Source organism: Labeo rohita, chromosome 22 (genome assembly GCF_022985175.1).
Source record: "Labeo rohita strain BAU-BD-2019 chromosome 22, IGBB_LRoh.1.0, whole genome shotgun sequence".
NCBI classification, from domain to species: domain Eukaryota; kingdom Metazoa; phylum Chordata; class Actinopteri; order Cypriniformes; family Cyprinidae; genus Labeo; species Labeo rohita.
In genome coordinates, this window is record NC_066890.1 from 31211285 (window position 1) to 31236833 (window position 25549).

General features: G+C 36.0%; 1 protein-coding gene across 1 annotated transcript in view; it reads right to left on the reverse strand.

The window, feature by feature from the left end:
- Positions 1–2390, reverse strand: part of nr2c2ap (nuclear receptor 2C2-associated protein) — a 3114-nt gene extending 724 nt beyond the window's left edge. Inside the window, exons 1-3 of the mRNA XM_051095300.1 lie at positions 2301–2390; positions 2086–2176; positions 1898–2003 (exon numbers count right to left, since the gene is read on the reverse strand). Of these exons, the coding sequence (XP_050951257.1) occupies positions 1898–2003; positions 2086–2176; positions 2301–2338 (235 nt within the window). The 5' untranslated portion in view covers positions 2339–2390. The remainder of the gene's footprint in view (positions 1–1897; positions 2004–2085; positions 2177–2300) is intronic.
- Positions 2391–25549: the final 23159 nt, after the last annotated feature.

Sequence of the window (25549 nt, forward strand, 5' to 3'; positions counted from 1 at the left end):
ATTTAAATGTCTCTTATTAATTTTTTACTCTTATTTCTGAAATTGCTGGTTGGTTGTAGGTACAAGGTCACAGGTTGCAGATAAACACAGCAATGATGTTTAGGTGGTGAATGAAGCGAAGTTTCTTCATAAATCAGTCGAATGAATAATACAATGACTCACCCATGGTCACTTCTTTAATACGTGAATAAATCAGCGTTTTTGAATGAATATATTGAATAAACGATTCAAGTGAATCACTCAAAAAGGCATTCATTTGGTGCCACATACTGGCTTAAATGAGAAGTTCAATTCCAGGACAAAATTTTACAGAAAATTGACTCACCCCCACTCATCCAAGATGTTAATGTCTTTCTCTCTTCAGTCATAAAGAAATTATGTTTTTTGACAAACAACATTTCAGGATTTGTCTCCATATAGTGAACTGTTATGGTGTCCCCGAAATGCAGTTTAAATGCAGCTTCAAAGAAGAAGGGAGCCTAAGAAAAAGGGTCTTATCCAGCAAAACGATAGGTTATTTTCTAAAAAAAAAAAAAAAAAAAAAAAAAAATTACAATATACTTTTTAACCTCAAATGCTCGTCTTGTAAATGCTCTACACTGTAAACAATAAAAAACACAATTTGTTGATTCATCTTAAAATAATTTGTTACCCTGCTGCCTTAAAATTTTAAGTTCAGTCAACTAAAATAAGTTTAACTTGAAATGTTAAGTTGTACTAAGTAACAACTTAGATATTTGTGTTTTTGCTTGACTTAACAGAAGGGTAAGTAACCCAGCTGCCTTAAAATTTGAAGTTGATTCAACTCAAATATCTAAACTGTCACTTAGTATAATTTAGCATTTCAAGTTGAATACACTTTTTTTTAGTTGACTGAACTTAAAATATTAAGGCAGCCAGGTTACAAATTATTTTAAGTTGACTCAACAAATTGTTTTTTACAGTGTACGTGAACTCTGTGTATTCTGGTTCATGACAGTTAGGGTATGTCGAAAAACTCCCATCTCATTTTCTTCCTCAACTTCGAAATCATCCTTCATCGCTGTTTTACTTTTTTTTGTAAAGGCCGTTTGATCTTTGCATGTTCACTTTGTAAACACGTTGCCGGTACTTCTGCAGCGATGTACGGTGATTTTGAAGTTGGAGGAGAACATGAGATGGGAGTTTTTCTACATACCCTAACTGTCTTGAATCGGAATACACAAAGTTCACGCAGAGCTAGACAAGATGAACATTTGAGGTTAAAAAGTATATAAATTGTAAATTCTTTTTAGAAATAACCAATCGTTTTGCTAGATAACCTGCATTTTGGAAGTTCAAACTCGGGGACACCATAGATGTCCACTATATGGAGAGAAATCCTGAAATGTTTTCCTCAAAAAACATAAATTTCTTTACGACTGAAGAAAGAAAGTCCTAAACATCTTGGATGACAAGGGGATGAGTACATAAACTGTACATTTTTGTTCTGGAAGTGAACTTCTTCTTTAACTACGTTAGCTGTAAAAAGAAACACCTATTAGATTTCCAATAATTGTTCATAAAAAGGCGAGGAATGTGTATTAACATAAGGTAAAATGTCAATTATACAAAATAAAACAAGTATATACATACACACACACATATAAAATAAGTTCACGAAAATATTCGCAGTTTACCGCCTAAACTCTGGGATTGGGCGGTAAACGCTGAGCTATTTTGCCGCGATTTCGCGTTTTCGTGACAACAGCGAACTGCCTTTGAAGAAAGCAGTACTGTTAAAACATCCTTCAAAACAACTTAAAATCACACTTTATTGTTCCATCTACATAACCATACCATTGCTTAACCACAGAGCTCATGGTAAGTCTATTTTTTAAGATTTTACCGCTATAAACTGTTGTTTGTGTTGACTGACCTTCTAATTTGCAAGATTTCCCTGAAAACCCTCCTTGAAACTGTAGCCTGAGCTCTGACACTTTCACAGGCTGTGGAAACTCCAAGGCAACCCACTGGGATTCACCCTATTTTTAAAAATAAGTTGGTAAAATGGGTTACGAGGCTGAGGAAACCACACGAAACGTCGCACCAACTCGTCCAAATTACCTGATCAGAATTCCAGCACGTCTCCTCATTAGAATCAAACATGAACTTCTTTCCGAACTGTTTGACATCTCTGTTCAGCACAGAACTCACCCTGTATGACAGAAACTCTATTCACGCTTTGTAGTATAATAGCAAACAGTGTGTTTAACAAAACATACCGTTCATATAAATATAATTATGCTGGTATTTAGTAGTAAAAACCCACGTTTTTCTACCTGCTTTGGGTGTTGTTACAAATCAATGACTCTGCCATCTTCAAATCGACCTTTCAACTGTGGGCAAATGGAAGCATGCGTGATTTCACGACAGTAGGGGCAAGAATAATTCACTTCACTATCGCTAGATGTCAGTGTCACTCTTCAATTGATAGTCATGAAGGCACATTTTCTTTGCTAGACCTGCTTGTTCAAGGTGCATGAAACTTACAAATCGTTTATCAAAGTCTGTTCAATTATCTACAGAATAACCGCTATAACTATTCCGTGTCAAGAATCCAGAATTCGAAGTAAACACAATAGTTGTTCTAAATTTTGTCTAAAACATAAATAGGTCTCAGGTAGGTAGAAATAGCATATCAGTGTGTAAAACTGGTCAGATATCTTTTGTTGTTGATGTCAAAGGCTGTACATCCAAACATGAGTATTTTTTGGCATGCTTGAAACTTTGAAGTTGGAAGATAATATGAATTGGCTAACAGTGTAAATAACTCTGCTTTTCTATCCTACATTTTATTTTGTACTTTTACATCATTTTGATACTGTGTTACCAATAGTCCAAAAATCTAGAACTTGATGCAAAATCCTACTGAGAATCAGTGTTGTAGTGGATGGAAGTGAAACTTCAGGCCTGTTTATTAATTATTTAATTTCTTTTGAATGTTACACATTTTGTGTGTTTTTGAGACTTGACAGAATAGCATATTCTCTCTTGTCTTGCTGGCAGCAGCTCCAGCTTTCATCTGAAACTGAGTGTTTGGCTATTTTGGGAATACATGTTTGTTCTTCCTGTAAAGAGAAGCAAGATCAGAGTGAGAGGATTGACAAGATTATAAATAAGCTTTCAAGCTCCAGCTTGTTTGATTGGTCTCAAGATTTATAATCTATATGCACTTGAGCAGATTGGTCTGTGAGAGGGCTAAATACATTAAAACACAAGATCACAATTAAATTTCAGCTTGATTTTTAGCAAAAATAAACTTCCAGCTGTGCTTAATAATAGTACAATTTTAACTCTGGAATTAGTCTACCCAGTTAGTGTAACTAACAGTTAGTGTAACTTCTATTTCAACTTAAGTTAATGGAGAATCTTTGCATGTTGGATAGTTTTTAGGTGAATTTTACAGAAATTATCCCAACATTGCAAACATGCTATGCTTTCCCTGCAAATTACACTATATGTTAGCCATAATTTCCAAACGAATATTATAAATTTGTTTAAAAGAAAATTAATTCAATGTTATTTCATTTGATTCAGGTCGATGGAGGGCAGAGTAGCTAAAAACAACAATCACAATACAATCAAATTGTTCAATATTTCAAGTTACATGCAATTAATATGCTTGTGTAGAAGAAAATCAATATCTAAAACTGATTACCTTAAAAGTTAAATTCATTCTTAGGGTATACATTATAGTGAATAAAATGTAGAAACATTCATTTAACTTACACTAAGGTTGTCACTTGTAATTGCTTTCAAGTCTTTTTCTTTTCAGTCAACTGCCTTGATTTTAATTTGCAGTCTCTGCCATTTTTAATAACGTTACTGCTTAATTTAACAATTTCTTTCAGGAAAATGGCAAATAATATACTTACATTGTCACACTTCATTCCAGCTCACAGACAAGTAATATCCATTTGGTTTTTACCGCTTTATGAGCAAAAAATTTATGAGGAACTCTTTCATTCTTTCTAATAGGATGTTTTTTTACACCTCACGCAGTGAGCAACTTTACCCAGTGGTGGTTTAACTAAAGGTCAATTGTTTGTTTGTTTTGGTATGAACAGGTCAATCAAAGTCAAGATTTCATTGAAAATCAATAGCAACAACAAGAGAGTTTACTGCTTCCAGTACGGGATTGGTTAGTAAAACTTTTAAGAGATCACAGTTGAAGTTAAAAGTTTACATACACCTTGTTAATTATTTTACCAAAATAAGAGGGACCATACAAAATTCATGTTATTTTTTATTTAGTACTGACCTGAATAAGATATTTCACATAAAAGATGTTTACATATAGTCCACAAGAGAAAACAATAGTTGAACTTATAAAAATGACCCTGTTCAAAAGTTTACATACGCTTGATTCTTAATACTGTGTTGTTACCTGAATGATCCACAGCTGTGTTTATTTATTATTATTATTTAGTGGTAGTTGTTCATGAGGCCCTTGTTTGTCCTGAACAGTTAAACTTCCCGCTGTTCTTTAGAAAAATCCTTCAAGTCCCACAAATTAAGTGGTTTTTCAGCTTTTTTGTGTATTTGAACCATTTCCAACAATGACTGTATGAGTTTGAGATCCATCTTTTCACACTGAGGACAACTGAGGGACACATTTGCAACTATTAGAAGGTTCAAACACTCACTGATGCTTCAGAAGGAGACACAATGCATTAAGAGCCTGGGGGTGAAAACTTTTGAACAGAATGAAGATGTGTACATTTTTTGTATTTTGCCTAAATATCTTTTTTTTTTTTCGTTTAGTACTGCCCTACAGAAGTTGCAGAAGATACTTACATGTTCCTCAGAGGACAAAATAAGTCAAATTTACTCTGATATTCAAATTCAAAAAGTTTTCACCCCCGGCATTGTGTTTCCTACTGGTGCATCAGTGAGCGTTTGAACCTTCTGTAATAGTTGCATATGAGTCCCTCAGTTGTCCTTAGTGTGAAAAGATGGATCTCAAAATCTTACAGTCATTATTAGAAAGGGTTCAAATACACAAACATGCCAAAAACCCAAAGACTTTGTGGGACCTAAAGGACCTTTCTGTAGAATGAAGATGTATACATTTTTCTTATTTTGCCTAAATCTTTCTTTTCTTTTTGTACTGCCCTTAAAAAGCTTCAGAAGATACTTACATGTTTCCCAGAAGACAAAATAAGTTAAGTTTATCCTGATCTTCAAATTTAAAAAGTTTTCACCCCCTAATGTCCTCAGTCCTCAGTCTCTCAGTTGTCCTCAGTGTGAAAAGATGGATCTCAAAATCATACAGTCATTGTTGGAAAGGGTTCAAATACACAAAAATGCTGAAAAAACAAATTTGTGGGACCTGAAAGTGTTTTCTAAAGAACAGCGGACAGTTTACTCGTTCAGGACAAACAAGGGACTCCTGAGCAATTATTACTAAACAAAAAAACACAGCTGTGCATCATTCAGGTAAGAACACAGTATTAAGAATCAAGCGTATGTAAACTTTTGAATGGGGTCATTTTTATAAACTCAACTATTATTTTCTCTTGTGGACTATATGCAAACATCTTTTATGTGCGAAATTTTATTCAGGTCAGATTCTGCGAGGTGTATGTACACTGTGCAGCCATTTTACACTGAAATTCAATTTACGCAATACGCATTAAGAAGCTACAGAATCTTTTACTGCTGTTAATTTTCAATCACTACTGAAAGCATGATATATGGATGGGATTTCTTTTTGCATGCCTTCAGTTGATAGGATATTCACAGCCAATCAATTATTCTGAATGCCATTTGATGTGCCACAAGGCACTCTGTGCTTTAATAAGCTGAAAATGCCTCCAAATAGAAGACACATCTGTTTGCTCTGGAGCAATTAGCGATGTGTCTGAGCCGTTCCATGGTTTTTGGCAAGCCTCGCACTTGTCCCCGGCACCAGAATTTTCTGCTTCAATATTAGCGCGACTCATAATTAAACCCTTTAGGAGCGAAGCATTTGCACAATATGCTCGGCTGCTTCCGTTACAAAGTGCAGTCGCTCGTGCTTTATTCGCTTACAACTGCAAGCAAAAAGATTTCGATTATTGTCTCTCTTCCAGTCTTAAAGAGGTTGGCACTCATTATTCAAGGTGAACATACATGCTCCTGCCAGCACTAAATTAGAAGAAAGATTGATGGATGGGGGAAAGAAGACTGACTAGAAAAGGAAATATTCAGCATGTGCTCTAATCGCCTATTGTTTGTTAAAGAGAATGGTTTCTTTTCAGTTGCTAATGGACATTTTAGTCTTCATAATGGTGATGTTGTAGGGAAATCAGCTTTAAGATGTGATAGTCAACAAGCTTTGTGCCTAGTAGGTGCATATTTGCCATAATTTAAAATTGTGAAAGCAGTTTTCTTCACTTTGGTGGGAAAAACCTTTGTTTCTATTAAACAGGAATGAGATTAATTGCAGGAATACACAAGTCAGGCTCAATCGATGACAGCGTTTGTGGCCTAATGTTGATTTCCACAAAAACAGAACAAAATCGAGTTTGTTCTGAGCTTTCTTTATATAAAGCTAAAAATCAAGGTTACAGTGAGGCATTTCTAGTGGAAGTGAACGCTATCAACACTGTCTTATTCTGAGATTAATTTGAGCTGAAACCATAACATTTCTTTAAATCTCCCGTTTCTGTTCTTGATCCTGAGAAAAGACTTAATCTCACATATAGCTCTGACCCAGAGGAGAAATCTATTGCCCAACTGGAGCAATGTCAGCTTCATCTCTGTAGTATAACTGCAGGGCTTACTATCACCTATTGGCAAATGACAGACCTCAGCAGCGTTGTCCTGTTGTCAGGCCATAGCACTTTGTCATGGTGCCTTGTGAACAGAGCAGTAAATCCCCTCGGCTATTGGTTCTACTGTAAAAACGACCTGCATCAGCAGGGTTTGTGAAGTGTGCCCACTCTGGTTTAAATACTCCACTGGCACTCGAACTAAATCGCCCAAGGGCTGGTAGAAGAAGCGCCTGCTATATTGGAAATTTTTCATCGCTCCGTTTGGGACTAATGCCAGGTTACCACTGTGATTTGAGTGGGTCAGAAACATAGTGAGCTGCCTACCCTGACGGGATTTTAAGGCATCATTAAGAACGGAAGCTTTTTTCTGCTATGGAATTAAAATAAAATGTATAAAACGGAAGTTCCGGTCCTTGATTCTGATTGGTTGAGCCGCGTTCTAAGCTGTTGTAAATTACTCTACAAACACACACCTTTGTTTACGTCTGTGTGTTGCTTGGCAACCACTTTGTTGCAACCACAACCATTTCTGAGGAACTACATTGTTTGGCGGAAGAATAATGTTTTATTTTGTGAAACCTTACTATGTATATAGAATAACGGTTTTATAAAAGCAATAAGCCCTGTGAAGCTGTGGTTTACAGTGAATTTATAACAGGTAAGGGGGTTTTAGGCACTCCGCTTTGCAGCATGCCTAACAATGCCCTTAGCTGTTATAAATTCATTGTAAACCACGGCTTCACTGGGCTTATTGCTTTATTATAAAACGGATAGTTCCGGCCCTTGATTCTGATTGGTTGAGCACAAGCTGTTGTAAATTACTTTACAAACATACACCTTTGTTTACGTTTGTGTGTTGCTTGGCAACCACAACTGTTTCTGAGGAACTACATTGTATGGTGGAAGAATAATGTTTTTATTAATATCATTACACTTTATTTGCTCTGTTTTATTTAGTGAAACCTTACTACGTATATGGAATAACCGATTTATAAAAGCAATAAGCCCTGTGAAGCCATGGTTTACAGTGAATTTATAACAGCTACTTGCCTAACAATGCCCCTTAGCTGTTATAAATTAATTGTAAACCGCAGCTTCTTGGGGCTTATTGCTTTAATGTAACGTAATAATAATAAAAAAGGTAATTGCAACTTGTTAGCTCACAATTCTGACTTTTTCCTCACAGCTGTAAATTGTCAGAATTTTTTTACATTTTTTTTAATCTTTTACTGAATTTTGAGGGAAAAAGTCAGAATTGCAAAATGTAAAATCAAAATTCTGCAATTACATATTGCTTTTTTCCCATCATGCAGTAAAAAAATAATAAGGTAATTGTGAGTTTATGTCTTGAAATTCATTCAGAATCTCGCAATTTTGACTTTTTTTCCCTCTAAAATAGCATACTTTTTTTTAACAATTTAGTTGTCGCTATAGAATAAACAGTTAATTACGACTTTTTATTTATTTGTTTATATCTTGCTATTCTGAGTTCATATCAAAATTCTGATTTTCTTTTTCTCGCAATTGTGAGTTTCTTACAATTCTGACTGTTTGCAATTGTTTTTTTTGTTTTTTTAAATTATGTGACAATTCAAAGTTTTAGGAGTAGGATATCACACTTCTAAGCTTACACAGGATTTTGAGAGAATTAAAATAAACAAATAAATAAATAAAAATATAAAGGTATTTGCAACTTTTAATCTCACAATTCTCACTTTTGTCCTCACAGTTGTAAATTGTGCGAATTTAAGTGAAAAGTTAGAAAAGTCAAAAAATGTGAAAGTAAATTCAAAATTACATATTGTTTTTTTTCCACCACACAATAAAAAAAAAAAGGTAATTGCAAGTTTGTCCTGAAATTCAGATTTTTTCTCCTCACTAAAATCTCAACATCTTAGTTAACATATCATACAAAGTGTTTTTTAGTTTATTTTTATTTCATTTTTTTTGTTTTGTCCCCACAATAAAAAAGATAATTACAACTGTTTATGTCACAGTTCTGAGTTTATATCTCACTATTTTGAGTTAATATCAAAATTCTGACACTTTTTCTCACAATTGTGAGTTTATTTCTCATAATTATGACCTCTCTCCCCCCCGAGTTTACAGTTGTTTTTTTTTGTTTTTTTTTTGTCCCTCCGAATTTTGAGTTTACATCTCAGTTTACATCTCATAACAAGCGTAATTGTGAGATTATATCACAATTCTAAGTATTAAAAGGGATAGTTCACCCAAAAATGAAAATTCTGTTATTAATTACTTACCCTCATGTCTTTCTAAAACCATAAGGCTGTTGTTCATTTTCGGAACACAAATTAAGAGATTTTTGATGAAATCCATGGGCTTTCTGACCCTGCATAGACAGCAACATAACTACCATGTTCAAGGACCAGAGAGGTAGTAAGAACATTGTTAAAATAGTCCATGTGACATCAGTGGTTCAACCTTGATTTTATACAGCTACAAAAATACTTTTGTCTGCAAAGAAAGCAAAAATAACAATTTCTTCTGTTTTGTATCAGTCTTTTTCCTTTTATCCTCTTGATACAAAGGCAAAAAGTAAACAAAATTCTAATAGTTTAATTTAGTTCTGAAAAGTAGTGATCAAATAGTCAAATCTGGTCATGCACCTGCTATGCACCTTTTATGCTTATTAGAATACTGTGTGGTTAGTGCCTATGTAGTGTGTTTCAAATCAATCACTTATGAGGTTCCATAATTGGTAGCATGTTGCCTTGGAAGGCAGTTGCCTACCTAGGCTGTAGACAGCAACACGGTTTACTGGGTTCGGAACAGAGCTTCAGTGAGCCCTCATGCCTTTAGTTATTTTAGAATGCATGGAAGTTAGCGACTAGGACATAAGAGGTCATTTGTTGTCATGGTGATTCAATTTGTGTGTTGTTAAACCCTTGTGTGGTGCATGAGAGTAAGTAATGCGTTGCAGATCAAATGGAAAATAAACATCTAGAGTGCAAATTAAATTAATATGAGTGCCATTTCAAAGCACTGTTTAAAACGTCATCAAGGCTGTTTTACTCAAAAAGCCCTTTCCACATAAAAGACACATCATTTGCCAAACACGGTAAATTCGAAGGTCATGTTGCTATATGAACAAATTGACCGCCGTGTTCTTTTTGAACATCCTTTTGTGTGCTTTTAAGGCCGTGCGTTGTATTTGATTACTAGTTTCTCCCCAGTGTGTTTTCTTTCTCAATGCCCTGAATGAAAACAGCTGCCTCTCATGGTCGCCTACATCCGTGTGAGACAAAGGTGTGAATCCTTGCTAGTTTTGCGCTGGCTTGATGCCTCTTATTTGCACTTCAGTTTAACCCTGCAAATTGCTTTTACTGCTGTTCTGACAAAGTAACACCTTGAATTAGGAGGATTCCATCTCATTAACCTAGACGTACACATACCATGACAGCAGAGAACACCTGGGTGGCTTCTCATGCTCTCTGCATGAAATGTTAGTGGAGGAATGTTTGAGAACCTAATAAAACAATAATTGTACTCATGCAGACAAGGCGCTTTAGCCCCGGGGGAACCTTTTCATAGTTCCTAAAACTATTGGCAGAAGTTCATACTTTTTGGCATAACTACGAACATATTTAGGTCTAGGAACTCCATTTGGGGGAACGTAATTAGCTCCTACAATGTTAGACATTTCTGTAATTTCTACAGTTATTAACTGTATATCACCCAGTATAATACTGCAAATTCCCTTTGCAGTAAATAACTGTAATAACCATTGCATTATGGGAGTTTTCTGTGACATCATACCCCAAATATAGAGACTTACTGTATTTTACTACTTAATACTACTGTATTTGCTGTAACGGCCTTATTGGCGGCATTCTATTGAGGTCATTTTATTTTCCTCATTTATTATATTTGGATTGACACGATTTGCCCTACACTGTGTCTACAACGCCACAACAGCTTGGGACGGACTACACCGGATGTGTTGCATCACTTGTAATGACTGGAAAATCCGTTTGTCCTTCATGTCAGATACAGCGCGAGCGCTTGAAGTACATCTGTAAGTCAGAAATATACCGGGCATTACTTTACTGTAAGCATCCACTGTAGGTTGTATATTTAATGGGTTCTACTTTTGTCGAGTTGCGTTTGCCCGGGGATGAACCCGCGGGAGTGGAAGAGTTCCGGAGAACATCTTCGCTGTGTGTCGATGCAATTCATGAGAGATTAAGACCAGCAAGTAAGGTAAAAATAAATATACGTTTGTCTGAGTGTTTGTCAGATTTTTCCACACCTGTTTAACCTGGTAATATTTACCAGTCAACATGGCGGTTACAAACTTTACTATAGCAAACTGCGCTGTCGTTTCAAACGGCTTTTGTCAGCTTATTAAATTAAGTTACTGAATTAAAATAATTTTCAATGAGCAACGCTTATCTTATATTAACATTAGGTTAACTAATGTGAAATTTTGTTCAGGTGTTAGTATAATGTATAATGTTGGCCAGTAGCCTATTGAGAGAAAAAAATCGTATGTTAGCTAGGTTAGACAAGTCATATAGCTAACTGTTAGCTGCCTAGTTTTAGAATTAGTTTGTTATAATTATTAATGGAATTTAAGATTTACTGCATTTTGTTGTGTTTGTGTTTTAAAGGTAACTGCAATGAAGCATCAAGAAAGACGAACATGCCAACCACTCTGAGACTGATAGTTCATAGTAAGAGAACAACTATGGTTTTGAGTTGTTTGCATATTCTGTGTGGGGTTTGGCTTTTTAAAGTGTGCCATTTCTTCTACTTGTTTTTCAGAGAAGACATTTCTGTCACTAACAAAATGAATGGTGAGCAAAGGTGGTGGCTATAGATTATAACTATTCTGTTGCCTATAGATTCTTGCTTAGATCACGGCATCCTCCATTCACCGGTTGTTGACGTTTATAAATGCCGCGAATAAAGACGTCACTATCTGCCGCTTTAGAGTTCCTGTTGCCGGTGCGAATGCTACCCTGCTGACTAGTTCTTAGAACTACACTGTGCAAAAGCACCTATTGTAAGACAGTATATTTGTAGGGGTTCAGAGAGGTTTTGGTCTCGAAGTCCAACAGCTGCCAGAAAGGACTTCATCATGTCTGGGTCAATTCATTTGCTGCTAGTTCAATTCAAGCTCCAATATTGTCCAATCCAATTGATTTCGCTCTCAATGCCACCAATTTCACCTCATAAATGATCCAATTTCCATGCAAACTCCATTCAAACTCTTTCACTTTATATCCAATTTCTTCAGCTCATCCCCACATAATAGACGTGTCTGCGCTCTCATTGCAGCTCCTCAAATAAGAATGATGAACCCTTCAGACACTTGGACCCGGTCTGTGACTACATTTGGCCTGGCTATGGGAAGACAGACAAATCTAGTGTTTCTAGGATTGAGTGATTATGATTAAGATCAACTGCATTGCGCAAGCACTGTGATATTGCTGTCTACTGCAATGCAATATCTCACATGTGTGCAAATAGCAACCACATCTGAGGAGGCTTTTGACAGGTACTTGCACTATTAGCCATTAGGGTAACATTGGCTAGGTAGAAATGTTGACATTTGTCAATATTTTGACTGTTTTGTTTCACAGTCCTCCTTCTTAAAATCACTGACTAAAGCTGTCCACACACTGGAAGATCTTAAGGCTGATTTTAAGCATGGTTTGCACCCCTGAACAGCTGACAACATCCATTGCCCTCCATGTGTTTTTCTTCTCTAGTGGCGTTTAAATCTCTATGAGATCTCATGTCACTGTGAAATAATTCCTACAATCAACAAGTGTATGGTCTTGCAGTCTTGTCCAGTCATCTAGTGTGTGCATTCAGAGGATTATAATGCTAAAAATCAGCTGAAACTGTCTTCATGTCTGTGGTCTCCCATGATTTTAAAATCAGTTAAAACTTGAAAATCGTCACAGAGACCCGAGTTCGAATCCCGCTTCCCTCTCTCTCCACCCAATGCTTTCCTGTGTGTCCTAGACTGTCCTGTCTGAATAAAGGCATACAAATAGATTTGAAAATCGTCTACTATTAAAGTCGGAATGAATAGTGACCTTTATAAATTTGAATCAAAATGTCGACTCAGTCTCTGGTGAAACGACAGACTTTTCTTTAGTAACGTATGCAGTACTTCTTAATATTTTCTGCATGAACACCATTCAGATGTGCCGACGGCTTGAACTAAGACCCGCTGTACATTTCTCAAAAGGTAATTCAGTTAATGTGGATGTATGTCACAATATGCAAGATAAGATCTGACGCTACTTCCATTACGTTGGGATTTCAATCATAGAATAGCTCAAATTGCTCTATCGCCTTTTATATGCAGCTAAAGTAGAATGGTTGAATTCGTCTGATTTTAACAATGCAGGTTTTGATACGTCACTGAGTTAACCCAGCCATTTAACACAGCGCTGGCATTTGGATGGGGAGTCAGCAGATCAATGGTTTGGAAATGTCACTGGATGTAAGATTGTATATGACAGGAACAAGTCCATCCCTTATTTTCAGAGTCTTATACATCTGAGTCACGCTGAGCAATTTCCTGGCAGCAGGACGGTAACCCCCTTGTTGAACCAAAGACCAGAAGAATGCATCATTCGTTCCTAGTAGCTTAGCAACATGCTGAACATCTTTCGAGTGTTCAGATGCAGATATGTAAACATCATTTCAGGTGAATTTACATAACGCAAAGACGTTAAATCCTGGTGTTGACACATAATTAACTTGTCTGAGTGCTTCTCTTATGTTAAAAATGTTGTGTGCTGAAGGGAAAACAATTTGAGCGCAGTTGGAAGAGTGTTTGCTTAACATTTTAGATAAATTTGAAGGTTTCAGCATTCTGGGGAAAGGTTAGTCAAAATGTGGAATAGAGCAATCTCATCTTGAAAGATTCCCGCCAAAAACACAACAAAAGCAATGTGCTCATGTGAATAAATGAAAGCCGACTTAAATAACCTTTAAAACCAGTGCTGAATCAAATGGAATTGCTGCCTTGTTACTGTAAACATATTTTCATCCAATTATGTCATATTTCAGACTGCATTTTAATTGGATTATGGCGTGACAATCCATGGCCCACAAATCTGGTGGCTTGAAACTGGATTAAGCTGAGAAATTGGATTGCCATTTTTTATATATATATAAACGCTGTCCTTATGACTTCTCGGTAGCCACTTCTAAAGCAAGATTTGGAGACTGACAAACCAACTGACTCATGGGAATGCAGTAGTTGTTCATGGATCAGATTAAAGTGAACAGACAGGTGTGTAATAGAAGAACCGCAGGATCCCAAAGTCACAAAAAGTACTTTTCACCAATGAATTCTTCAAAGAGAACTGTTCAAGGGCTATTCTGGCAAGTAAATTTGTTATGAGAAGGCACGGCTTTATTTCTTTGCTACGACAAATGTTGCGCCGTGACTATTTGAGGCTATTCTCCATGCGGAGGAGTGCTTCATTTGTTGTGTGGTGTCAAATACGTCTTATCTTGTTTTGGAAAGAATGGAGCGCACATTATGTTCCATCAAGGTTGATATCGTTTAAATCCTTTCCCCATCATTGAGCGTGGTGAAACTCGTGTCTTTATCTAGAGTGGCCAGACACTTTCTCAGACATCATGTATTACACCTGCTTGTTATTATCTTGTTGGGATCTTCTTGAAACTACTTTGTTACAGTGAAAGGAATGCTTGACTGTCAAAGGTAAGAAGCTGTGCATGCCCTTGAAAGTTTGGGATCTAGTGAGAAAAATAGGCTCCAATGCTCATTCAGAATCACTGATTCTGGGATACTTCAGGAGTGGTGTAAACATACTCCTAAACATCTCTCTGGAAGGAAGGAAGTCTTGGATTTGGGACATGAGGGTGAGCAAACAGAATTTCCATTTCGGGGTAAACTGTTTCTTTGTAGATAGAGGTGCGCTTTAATCTTTTGATGGGTTTACTAAGCAACCATAGCAATCTCTGCTGTTCTGTGATCCGGAAAGTCACAAACGGCTTCTCAGAGCTTATCTGATTCCGGTTTGCACTGTGTTTGCACAGTATCTTCTCTCTACTTTCAATACCCATCGTCACTTATAGTTCTGAACGCCTTGAAACTATATGCAGCGCTTGGTTGGATCATGTCTGTGTTTTCATTCTTCCATTTCTGATATCTTCTCATTCTCAAAGCGAATGCTCACAAGTATTCTAAGATGCATAGACTCTAGGATCAGGGTTGTTCAGTGAACAGGACAAATAACCTTGACACCACGGTTGGGTTTAAGAACCGATTCAACCCTGCACACTCATTAAAACTGGAGGCTCATTCTGTTGCCTTTGATATGATGAGTCGTCCTTCGGAGACGCAATTTAGGCCCCACACAAACCGCCGAGAAGCATAGCGTGTCTCTCTCACGCCTTTAAAGACTAAATAAATCTCCCCTAGGGTCATGGGAACTTTTCTTTTACAGAGAGTTCCTTTTGATTAGAGGTAAGCACACTGTAGACATGACTAGCAAATCTGCGACAGAACGGCTCATCTGGGTTATAGTACATCGTCTCTGAATAGTCCAAGCAAAGCAGTATGCTTCATTGTTTTCTCAAAAGGAGGTTGATCAATACATTTAAAATACTCCCATAATTAGTTGTGAAACCACTATTCGGATTCACTTTTCAGTTTTAAATTGCGCAAACTGAAATTGCGAATTGAAAATGCGCTCAATAGAAACAATTTCGCAAAAACTCCCATACATTGCATCACATGAGATCCCTTACCAAAAAGTAGTATACTTGAAGTTTACTTTAAGTATACTTAAGTAAAATTCAAGTATATTTTTAAGTATACTTTATGTAGTAAGTATACAAATATCAGTGTACTAGTAGTACTTGTAAGTGTACTATTTCAATACTCCTTAGGACCAAATTGGCCCACTTTCTTATATATAAAAGTATACTTTAAGTATACTTAAAGTTTAATAGAGTACACAGCTAGTTTTTAGTTTGTACTGCAACTATACTAAAAGTAAACTTAGGTATACTGATAGTTTACTAAGTAAATACTTGTAGCATTTTTAGTACACTTTGAAGTATAGTCTCACTAATACTAAAACGTAAGTTTTCTTTAAGTGAACTTTACATAATACTTTAAGTATACTACCATGTCCCTATTTAGATATTATTTTTATATATATGTTGTTGTTATATGAATATCTGAACATACAAAACATCAAAAGAGAGAACAGGGCATCTGCTTATAAACAAAACCATTTTATTCTAGCTTCATGCATTCTTTTTTATAAACACTTGAATGTGGGTAAGTTTCATAAATTAAACAAAAAGAAAAGAAATAAACAAACTGTACTGGATTCAAAACAATAATCAAAACACAGATGGAATCAATCAACACCCCAAAGCTTGACAGTCATTATTACCTCCTTACGGGTCGACATTTTATTGCATAACATTACACTGTTTTGATGATTTTTTTTTCTGATGATCGTTAGATTACATGTGAAAGCATCTGTTGTTTAGGTTTCTTCTTCGCTTGTGTTTTGGAAATTCTGTACAGAAGACGTGTAATAGTGCCTTCTACTGTATAACAATGAACTCATGGATTCTCGGAGCTTAGTATAGTATAGCTTAAATATATTTAACTTTTTCTAAGTATAAGTCAAGTATACTTAAAGGGTCATGGTTAGTTCTCACCACCATTTTGAAAAATGCTGCAAAAGTGGGCATGGTGCACTGCGGAGAGAAGGGGAAAGAGGGGAGAGAGTCAACTTCAGGTTCAGACGGTTCAGACAGTTTCATTTTGCTCCCATTGAGTTAACAACACAAATAAATGCACAGCCATTCGCACATCGAAAACATATATATGAATACGCGGTTGCATCTCTATTAACTTTTTAAGGCGTATTTTGCCGCATTTATAATCCTTTTGATGGGTTGCGTCAAGCAGTTGTAAAAACTGCTATTACACTCACTTTATGAATGAATCGTGTTTAAAGCAAACAAAAACAAACAGTCTCCTTCCATCCATAAACGTTTCTCTCAGTTAATATATGCAATCTCACAGTCTCAGCGTCTGTCATAGCAAATCAACACAAGCTGTCGTGAATAATTAGGCAAAGCCTCTTCTCATAGGATAACAACGGGCAGCCTCATGAATAATTAAGGGACACCAACGCATCACCGATGTACTATAGTCCGTTGCCACGTCACAAACTGTGACGTCAGCACAATGAAGATTTTAAACCCGGAAGATGAAAATAGCGCAAAAAAGCTCAAAATTAACCAGTTTTCTCCAACAGTTAAAATGAACGGATGCTAACATTCTCATCTATGCTGTGCAACACAAACACCTCTGATAAAATCTCAGAAAAAGTAGTCTGGGGTTTCATGACCCTTTAAATGTCATTTTACGTATATTGCTGAGAACTACTTAAAGCGCATTTCTGAAAAGTACTTAAAAAGTAGATTGAAAGTATACTTTCCTATTTATTTAACATACACGTTTAGCAATCAAATTTGATGTTTACAAAGTGTTTGTGAATCTGGAGGAGAGTTTTCAGAGAGGTCTGCTTTACGTGCAAAATACTGACTTTGCTCATATATTTATGTAAGTTTCATGAATGAGGCCCAATGAATGTGAATGGTGCCCATAGTTGACCAAGATTTAGTAAATAACTTAATACAGCTGTGAAACAGTCATATGAAGTTCTCCCTGGTTCCAATCATTGCATTCAAGAGAGCAGCTCAGACATTCTTCAAAACTTCTCCATTGGTGTTTTATGGAAGACCAAACAAACAGGTTTGAAATGACATGAAGGTGAGTAAGCAATGTGTCTCATGACCCTTTAAATGTCATTTTACGTATGTCGCTGAGAAGTACATAAAGCGCATTTCTGAAAAGTACTTGAAAAGTAGACTGAAAGTATACTTTCCTATTTATTTAGTTCAAAAGAAGTATACTAATAGTACACTTGAATAACCTTCTATTTCGTAAGAGATGGTTTTTCAGGCAATTCGAAAAAAAGGAATATTCCAAAACTGCAATGGAAACCGCATTTACAGGTCACCTGGTGTATGTAAAAGACCTGTACATTATAGTGTATTAAAGAAACATGACCATTCTTTAATGTGCTATAACGTTCAAGAAACGCCTCATACATGGCTGCTCTCAAATATAAATATATCCTTGCCATTAATGTTTGGATAACCTCTTTTTTAAAGCATTAAAGCTCAGACACGGCCACTGGAGCTGATCGCGGCCATTCTAGTCAATGCTTGTGTTTATACCAGCCGCAATGCGGCTCTCCATGCTGCTTCGCTAAAGATATATGTCTATGTCTCCTACGATTTAAAATAATGGGTAGTGCAGTGGCTGTGATATACGTAAACCTACCAACATCTGTATCGCAAGAGGAAAAAATTATGTTTTGGTCACATAACATCGGTTAATGGAAACGCTGTCATTTTGCAATAGATTTTTTTGCAATAGAAGTTTAGCGCAAATCTGTAACTGAAACACAGCTAATGAAGTACAATCTTCAAAACTTACTGACTGAGTTATTAACAGCGGACAAAATAACAGACAGAGAAATCCTGTAGACCACACTATCAAAATGCAAAAATTAGCTTTTTCCCTCAGCTCTCCACCTGTTTTTTTTTTGTTTTTTTTTTGTCTTTTATCATGTTCGTTTTTGAACGTATGTGTTGTGGTTTAGTCATTTTCATTTTTTGCTCTGTATGTGAATTTAGGAATGTCCTAATGGGTTGTGCAGGGACAATGCCAATTAGCTTACTGCTTTGTAGATGAAAGGGAGATTCAGATGAGCGGTCAGGTTAACAAAGCCGTCAAAATGAAAAGAGGAGAGAGAGGGAACAATTGCACTGTCACGGCTTTGAAAAGAGAATTGTCTTTGGGGGGTGTTTTGGACATGTGATGTGACACATCGTATTGTTACAGCATCAAAAGCCCTGGAGCACCTCTCAAATTCACAGTGCTTTATCTCTGAGGCCAACAACATCCTGGTACCTTCAAATTCCAGAGGTTACACCTAGCTTATATTCACTAAGCTGTTTTTGCTTTGTACCTTGTTCTTTTAGGGATAGTTCACCCCAAAATGAAAGTTTTGTCATTGTTTACTCACCTTCATGTCATTTCAAACCTGTTTGTTTGGTCTTCCATAGAACACCAATGGAGAAGTTTTGAAGAATGTCTGAGCTGCTCTCTTGAATGCAATGATTGGAACCAGGGGGTTTCGACCTTCAAAAAAGAACTTCATATGACTATGTTTCACAACTGTACAAAGTTATTTACTAAACCTTGGTCAACTATGGGCGCCATTCACGTTCATTGGGCCTCATTCATGAAACTTGCATAAATATATGAGTAAAGTCAGAGTATTTTGCAAGTAAAGCAGACCTTTCTGAAAACTCTCCTCAGGATTCACAAACACTTCGTAAACATCAGATTTGATAGTTAAACGTGTATGTTAGTGAATTTCAAATCATTTGTAAATAGGGTGCGCGTATGCGCTCATTCACATTTAGCATTAATACCCACCTATGAATTACAAGTACGTAAGTTACGTGTCCAGGAACGCAGTGGAACATTCTGGACTACCTTCTCAGGTTAGGATCCATTATATTGCGTAAATGCAAAAAAAGACTAAGGGCCAGTTTTATTAAACAGGGCAAATTAGCTCAAGAGTGCAATAACAAAACAGCGCCAATGGGCATGGAAATTTCTGCAGTTGATTTACTAACAAAGTGCAAATTAAAGAACACAGATCTCATTTATATATTGACGGTAGTCAAATTAGCATAGTTGCAAATAAAGAAGCCACAGTACGTTAAAAAGGGATGCAAGAAGTTTTGATAGAACTGGTATTGCATCACTTTCCAGCGGAGGCGTTTTAGTTGCTGTGATCCACAGCAGTAATGCATTACTAGTGTCTCATTTTGAACAATATTACAGAATATAAAAATGAAGTAACCAGGCATATTAATTTCTCCATTGTTGTTTGGTCACTGTACAAGTAGGATGGTGGGTCGGTGTAGTATTTATCCTGCCCGATTGATTGGACGAATCTGAGTGATCACTGAGTGGTGCTAAAAGAGTGTTCGGATTTACGTACATATGGTACGTTTTATTTGTGTTATCGCACAATGCTCTGTGACATTTTAAAATAATGTACCATCTGCACTACACCTAAAACTACCCGATAGTATGAACAAAAGCGAATGTGATGTAAAAACGCAATTGCAAACATGCCGTTTTAGCTTGTTTTTTGATCTCTCATCTTTCAGCTCTTTCATCGTGAGTCATGTTTTTCACAGGATTCGTACCCAAGGGTTCCACATTTTAAGTCCAATTCTGTGCCGGCTGAGATACTGAGCAAGCTTGTTATTTCTGGAAAGCAAAACATACGGAGCTGTAATCATAACCGTGTACAAAGATGATTACAAGTGCTCGCTGTTTTACCGCCTCTAGTGTTCATTTCTGTTTGAAATTGCAGAGATATGTACTTGTATTGGTACATTTTCGTCATGAGATTTACCAACATTTTTATGAATTTTCATTAAGTTCATGTCAGAACGGCTTTACAAAGAATTTATACAAAAATTAATTCTGCTCATGTTTCAAGAATGAAGCCCATTGAATGGAGAAGAGTAGCTAGGACATTCTGCGGAAAACATCAGTTCCACAAAGTCATACAATTTGTAAAAGAGGGTGAGGAAATTATGGCAAAACTTTCAATTTTAGGTGATCGATCCCTTTAAGACTAAAGAACATCTTGGTGTGAAGTGGAAACAACTTCAACAGCCCTTTATGCACTTCAGAAATGCTTTAACAAAAACACTTTTCTAGTGAAAAATACTCAAAAAATACTTATGTGGGTTGCACTCAGACACTGCAAACACACTAATAAATTACCTGAACCTTGTGTCTGAGAAAGCAAATGAAAACGTTTTTTACATTTATGTTGAAAATTTAATGATTACGGTTTACCAGGATGTTGCTAGTTGGTTGCTGTAAAGTTCTGGGTGAAATCTTTTGTATAGTTGGGTAAGAATCATAGTTTTACCTAATTTTAGTGATGTTAAATGTGGGGCTTGGAGAGAAGCTCTTGAAGAATTAAGCACATCAATATGATATAATAGTTTTCATAATAGTTTTGTGGGCTAAATTTTAAGTCGTACTGAATCTTGATTGATGGTCACCATTCACTTTCAATAAATGGAGAAGATGGAGAAGAGGACATTCTTCTTTAATTAAACATCAGTAAAAGCTTTCAATTTTAGGTGAACAATCCCTAAAATTGAAAGAGCATCTTGGTGTGAAGTGGAAACAACTTCAGCTGCACTTTACAAATGCTTCAGCAAGACCACTTTTCTAGTAAAATGAAAATAAAAGCAAAACACTTGAATTCTCTGGGTTGCATCATACAAGGATTGTGTCTGAGAAACCAAATGACAACTAGATGAAATTATGAGCTTTCCTGTGCAAAACTCACTGACACTGTGTTGCAGATGGTTGCCAGGATGTTGCTATGTGGTTGTAAAGGTGTTGCTAAAGGTAAAGAAAAGAGTTATTTTTAACCTGTTTTAGTGATGTTACACAAGACTTAATGGTTTAATCCAGGGTTTGGAGAGAAGCTTTTGGAGAATGAAGCACTTGGACTTTTTTTTAGGCTGTTGTGCTCTGGCCAAGCATAACTGACAGAAGTGTTTCCTCTGAGACAAGCAGCTTGAATTGCTGTGGCCATCCTCCCGGCTTTCACAGTTTCTAGCCTCGCTGGCTTAATGGGCACTACCGCTCTCACAGAAGCTGCTTACCGAGTCCATTGCACGTCTGAAAAGGACACAGTTGTGCGGAATCACAGAGTGTTTCCCATTAACACTGAGCTTTCCCTCACACATAATAGGGGGAATCGGTGGAAATGGTGCTTTGGGCTTTTTTTAGGAGCTTTTTCAGCCCAGTTCTTGTGAAATGTCAACCTGACAGTTGTTGGATTGCTTTCATTGCGTGATAAAGCCTAAACAGTGAAATCCTCGCTCGCTCAGGTGTCGCTCTTGTCAACAATGTGTTTTGTCAGAGAATCTGAACCTCGGGATATTTCTTTCCAGATGTCCTATCGCTGCTTACCTCAATCCCTTTTTATTTACCCAAGTCCTTTCAGATGGCGAGGCATCTGTTCGGTTTACTTGGATTAAAGGTGTATTTCAGGGTTAAAACGAGTCGAGCTTTATCCACAACAACTGTGGCTCACCTTTGATCACCACAAGCAATTTCAAATCATCTGTTTGTTTCAACAAGCAAATAACTGGTTACTTTTCTAGGCGAGTAAACATCTGATTATGCGTTTACCAATGAAGCCTATAATGTCAACAGTCAAAGGCTTTTCATGTTCACAGGGGTTTAAAAATTGTGTATTACTTTCCATAGACAGGTTAGTAAATGATTTTTATCATGATTTTCTAGGGTTGGGTAAAAATATTGATTTCTCTATTTTAATAAATTCTTATTTTTACGAAACTATATTGATTCTTAAATGAGAAGTCCACTTCCAGAACAACAATTTACAGATAATGTACTCACCCCCTTTTCATCCAAGATGTTCATGTCTTTCTTTCTTCAGTCGTAAAGAAATTGTGTTTTCTGAGGAAAACATTTCAGGATTTTTCTCCATATACTGGACTTTAATGGTGCCCCTGATTTTGAACTTCCAAAATGCAGTTTAAATGCAGGAAGGAGGAAGAAGGGTCTTATGCAACAATCAGTTATTTTCTAAATAAAAAAATTACATATTTATGTGCTTTTTGACCTCAAACGCTCGTCTTGTCTCGTCTGCCAGAGCTCTGTTTTTCCAGTTCATGACAGTTAAGGTATGTTGAAAAACTCATTTTTTCCTTCAGCTTCAAAATCATCCTACATCACTGCAGAAGTACCGACCCAGTGTTTACAAAGTGAATGTGCAAGGAAGATCAAACACCCTTTACAAAAAAAAAAAAAAAGGGTAAAGCAGCAGTTTAGGTCGATTTTGAAGTTGGAGGAGAAAATGGGAGTTTTTTTGACATACCCATAACTGGAAAAAACAAGCAGACAAGACGAGCATTCGAGGTTAAAAAGTATATAAATTGTCATTTGTTTTAGAAAACAACTGATAACTTTGCTAGTTAAGACCCTTCTTCCTCGGCTGGGATCATTTAGAGCCCCTTGAAGCTGCATTTAAACTACATTTTGGATGTTCAAAATCAGGGGCACCATTAAAGTCCAGTATATGGAGGAAAATCCTGAAATGTTTTCCTCAAAAAACATAATTTCTTTACAACTGAAGAAAGAAAGACATGAACATCTTGGATGACAAGGGGGTGAGTACACTATCTGTAAATAGTGCTTCAACCGCGGAAGACATAAATATAAACCATATTGTAAACCATGTCACATAACATAACATTTACCTCAGAAAACACGTTAACAGCATAAACTCGTTAGTTAGCTAGAAAGACGACCTCTAGAGAGCATTTTACTAAGTATATGCACTAATATAACATATTCATTATAATTTGTTCGCTACTGTTTAATTTATGTTTGAAACAATCCGTCAAGTTTTTATGACAGCCGCGATTTTAATGTTTATATTTCAAAAAAACGAATTGGAGTGGAAATATAATTATATAATCGTAACTTTATTATTATAAAACTTCATTAAGTGTAATTTAAGCGTTTGTGTATACACTGCATATTCATTTTAATCTTCAAAATTATAGTAATGTCGTACCAGCGGCCTCTATGTATATTTTACAGCGTTAGTTGAGGGTTTTTTTTTTCCTTGAAAAAAATTGGCATGTACTGTACCTGATATATATCCAAAATAATCAATATTAAGTCGAATCGGACATCGGAATCGCAAGCTTGTGAATCAGAGCTGAATTGTGAAATTTGTGTCAAGATCCAGCCCTATAATTTTCTCATATTAACACCAGGGATACACCGATATAAATAACATTAAATCTACAATATCTCATCTAACTACAAAATAAAGTGCTAAAAGCAAAAATTAATCATTTTTAAAGCTAAAATAAATATTAGACATCAGCATTTTCAACATACAGTATGAAAAGGAGCATACATTTTAAGATTTGCTATTGATTATATTTAGCATTGTTATTATTAGTAAATTAAAAATAATCTAAAATATCGTCTCACAAGGTACCGATATATTGCGCATGTATAATGTTTTGAAACAGTATTTTACCATTTATCCTGGTGCTCTTCTTTGCCCCATTGACTTCCACTCTAAGTGCATTACTGCAAACATGACTCTTTTTATTTTTAGACCCGACAGATGAATCTCATTTTTTTTCTGTGGTAATTAACAGCATCTGTGCCATTAGAGATTGACTCGAACCTGGAAGATTCCTTTAACAAGTATGACACAAGAAGGGGTAATTTGAGATGAAATCTCTTTCTGTCTTTTTATAGATAAGCAATTTTTCCCTTGGGCAGAAAGCAATAGGACATCTGGTTGCAGCTCCATCAAGAAGGCATAACAAGAGACATATTTAATGTTTTGTTTTGTTTTTTTTTCCCTGAGATTACAGGGCTCCGTATGGGAACACATCTGTGTGACACAGAGCATGTTGTTAGTGCATCTTACAGGATATACTACATCCCTGCTTTCACCCATCAAGCTGAAGAGTATAATGAAGCTAGAGAGGATTTTTATGATGGGTATTTGTGTTTGTAAATAACCGTAGGCATATATTTAGTCTTTTTTATGATTTGTAATTGTGTTTTTGCTCGCAGTCAGAGCACAGAAAGTGTGTGTTTATGGGTGGTGGAATTAAGCTTTGCCCTTTGTGTGTAAAACATCTCAGCCCAAGGACACTCTTTGATCCTGACATTGTCTCGGCCTGAAGGAAAGGAAGCAAGTTTACATAGCCTGATGGGTTGAATCTGCCAATTATGATTTCTTAGGCCAACATCCACCCACGCACGTTGACTTTTCCATTTGCTGTAAGGCCTGGATGTTTTGTATAATATATCCAGTGCACTGCATTGTGTTAGTGTTAAGATAATTGTTTATTATGCCCTCATCGTTTTTTCTTTAAGTTACGTTATCAAGTTTGTCTGTGTCTTTATGATTAATTGTTTATTCCATTTCTTTCTGCACAAACACTGTTCATTTCCTTAAAATGAACACATGCAGCTGTCAAGCAGTGTTATTTTACCATCACTGAAATACTATTGTAGTTTTAATTAATTTTTTGAATCAGTTTTTATTTCTATATTTTCTATATATGTTTAATTTTAGTTTTTTAAATAATTTTTTTTCATCTTTAGTTTGCAAAAAGCACAAAAAATACCATAAAAGTAGGGATGCATTAAATGTTGGTATTGGTTATTGGCCAGTATTAAAGATATGTAATTTATTAGTGTTGGCTGTTGTTGGATATTTAACTGTACATTCTCTTTGCATGAGTAAGCAAAAGAAAAAAAAAAAAAGAAATCATGATTCAGCTTAGTGCTATTATCAATTATCAAATTGCAAAGGCTGATTTAATTAAATAAATATTTACTGCATGTTTCAGGATGAATCACGACACTGCATTCAGCTTATGATACAAAGAGTCATGTATGTATGTGTTTGTTTGTTTATTTATCTTTCTTAAATACTCTGTTTTATTTAGAGAAAAATGTTACAATCACATTATTTAATATTTGATTAAATTTATTTAGTAATAATCGTAATAAAATTATT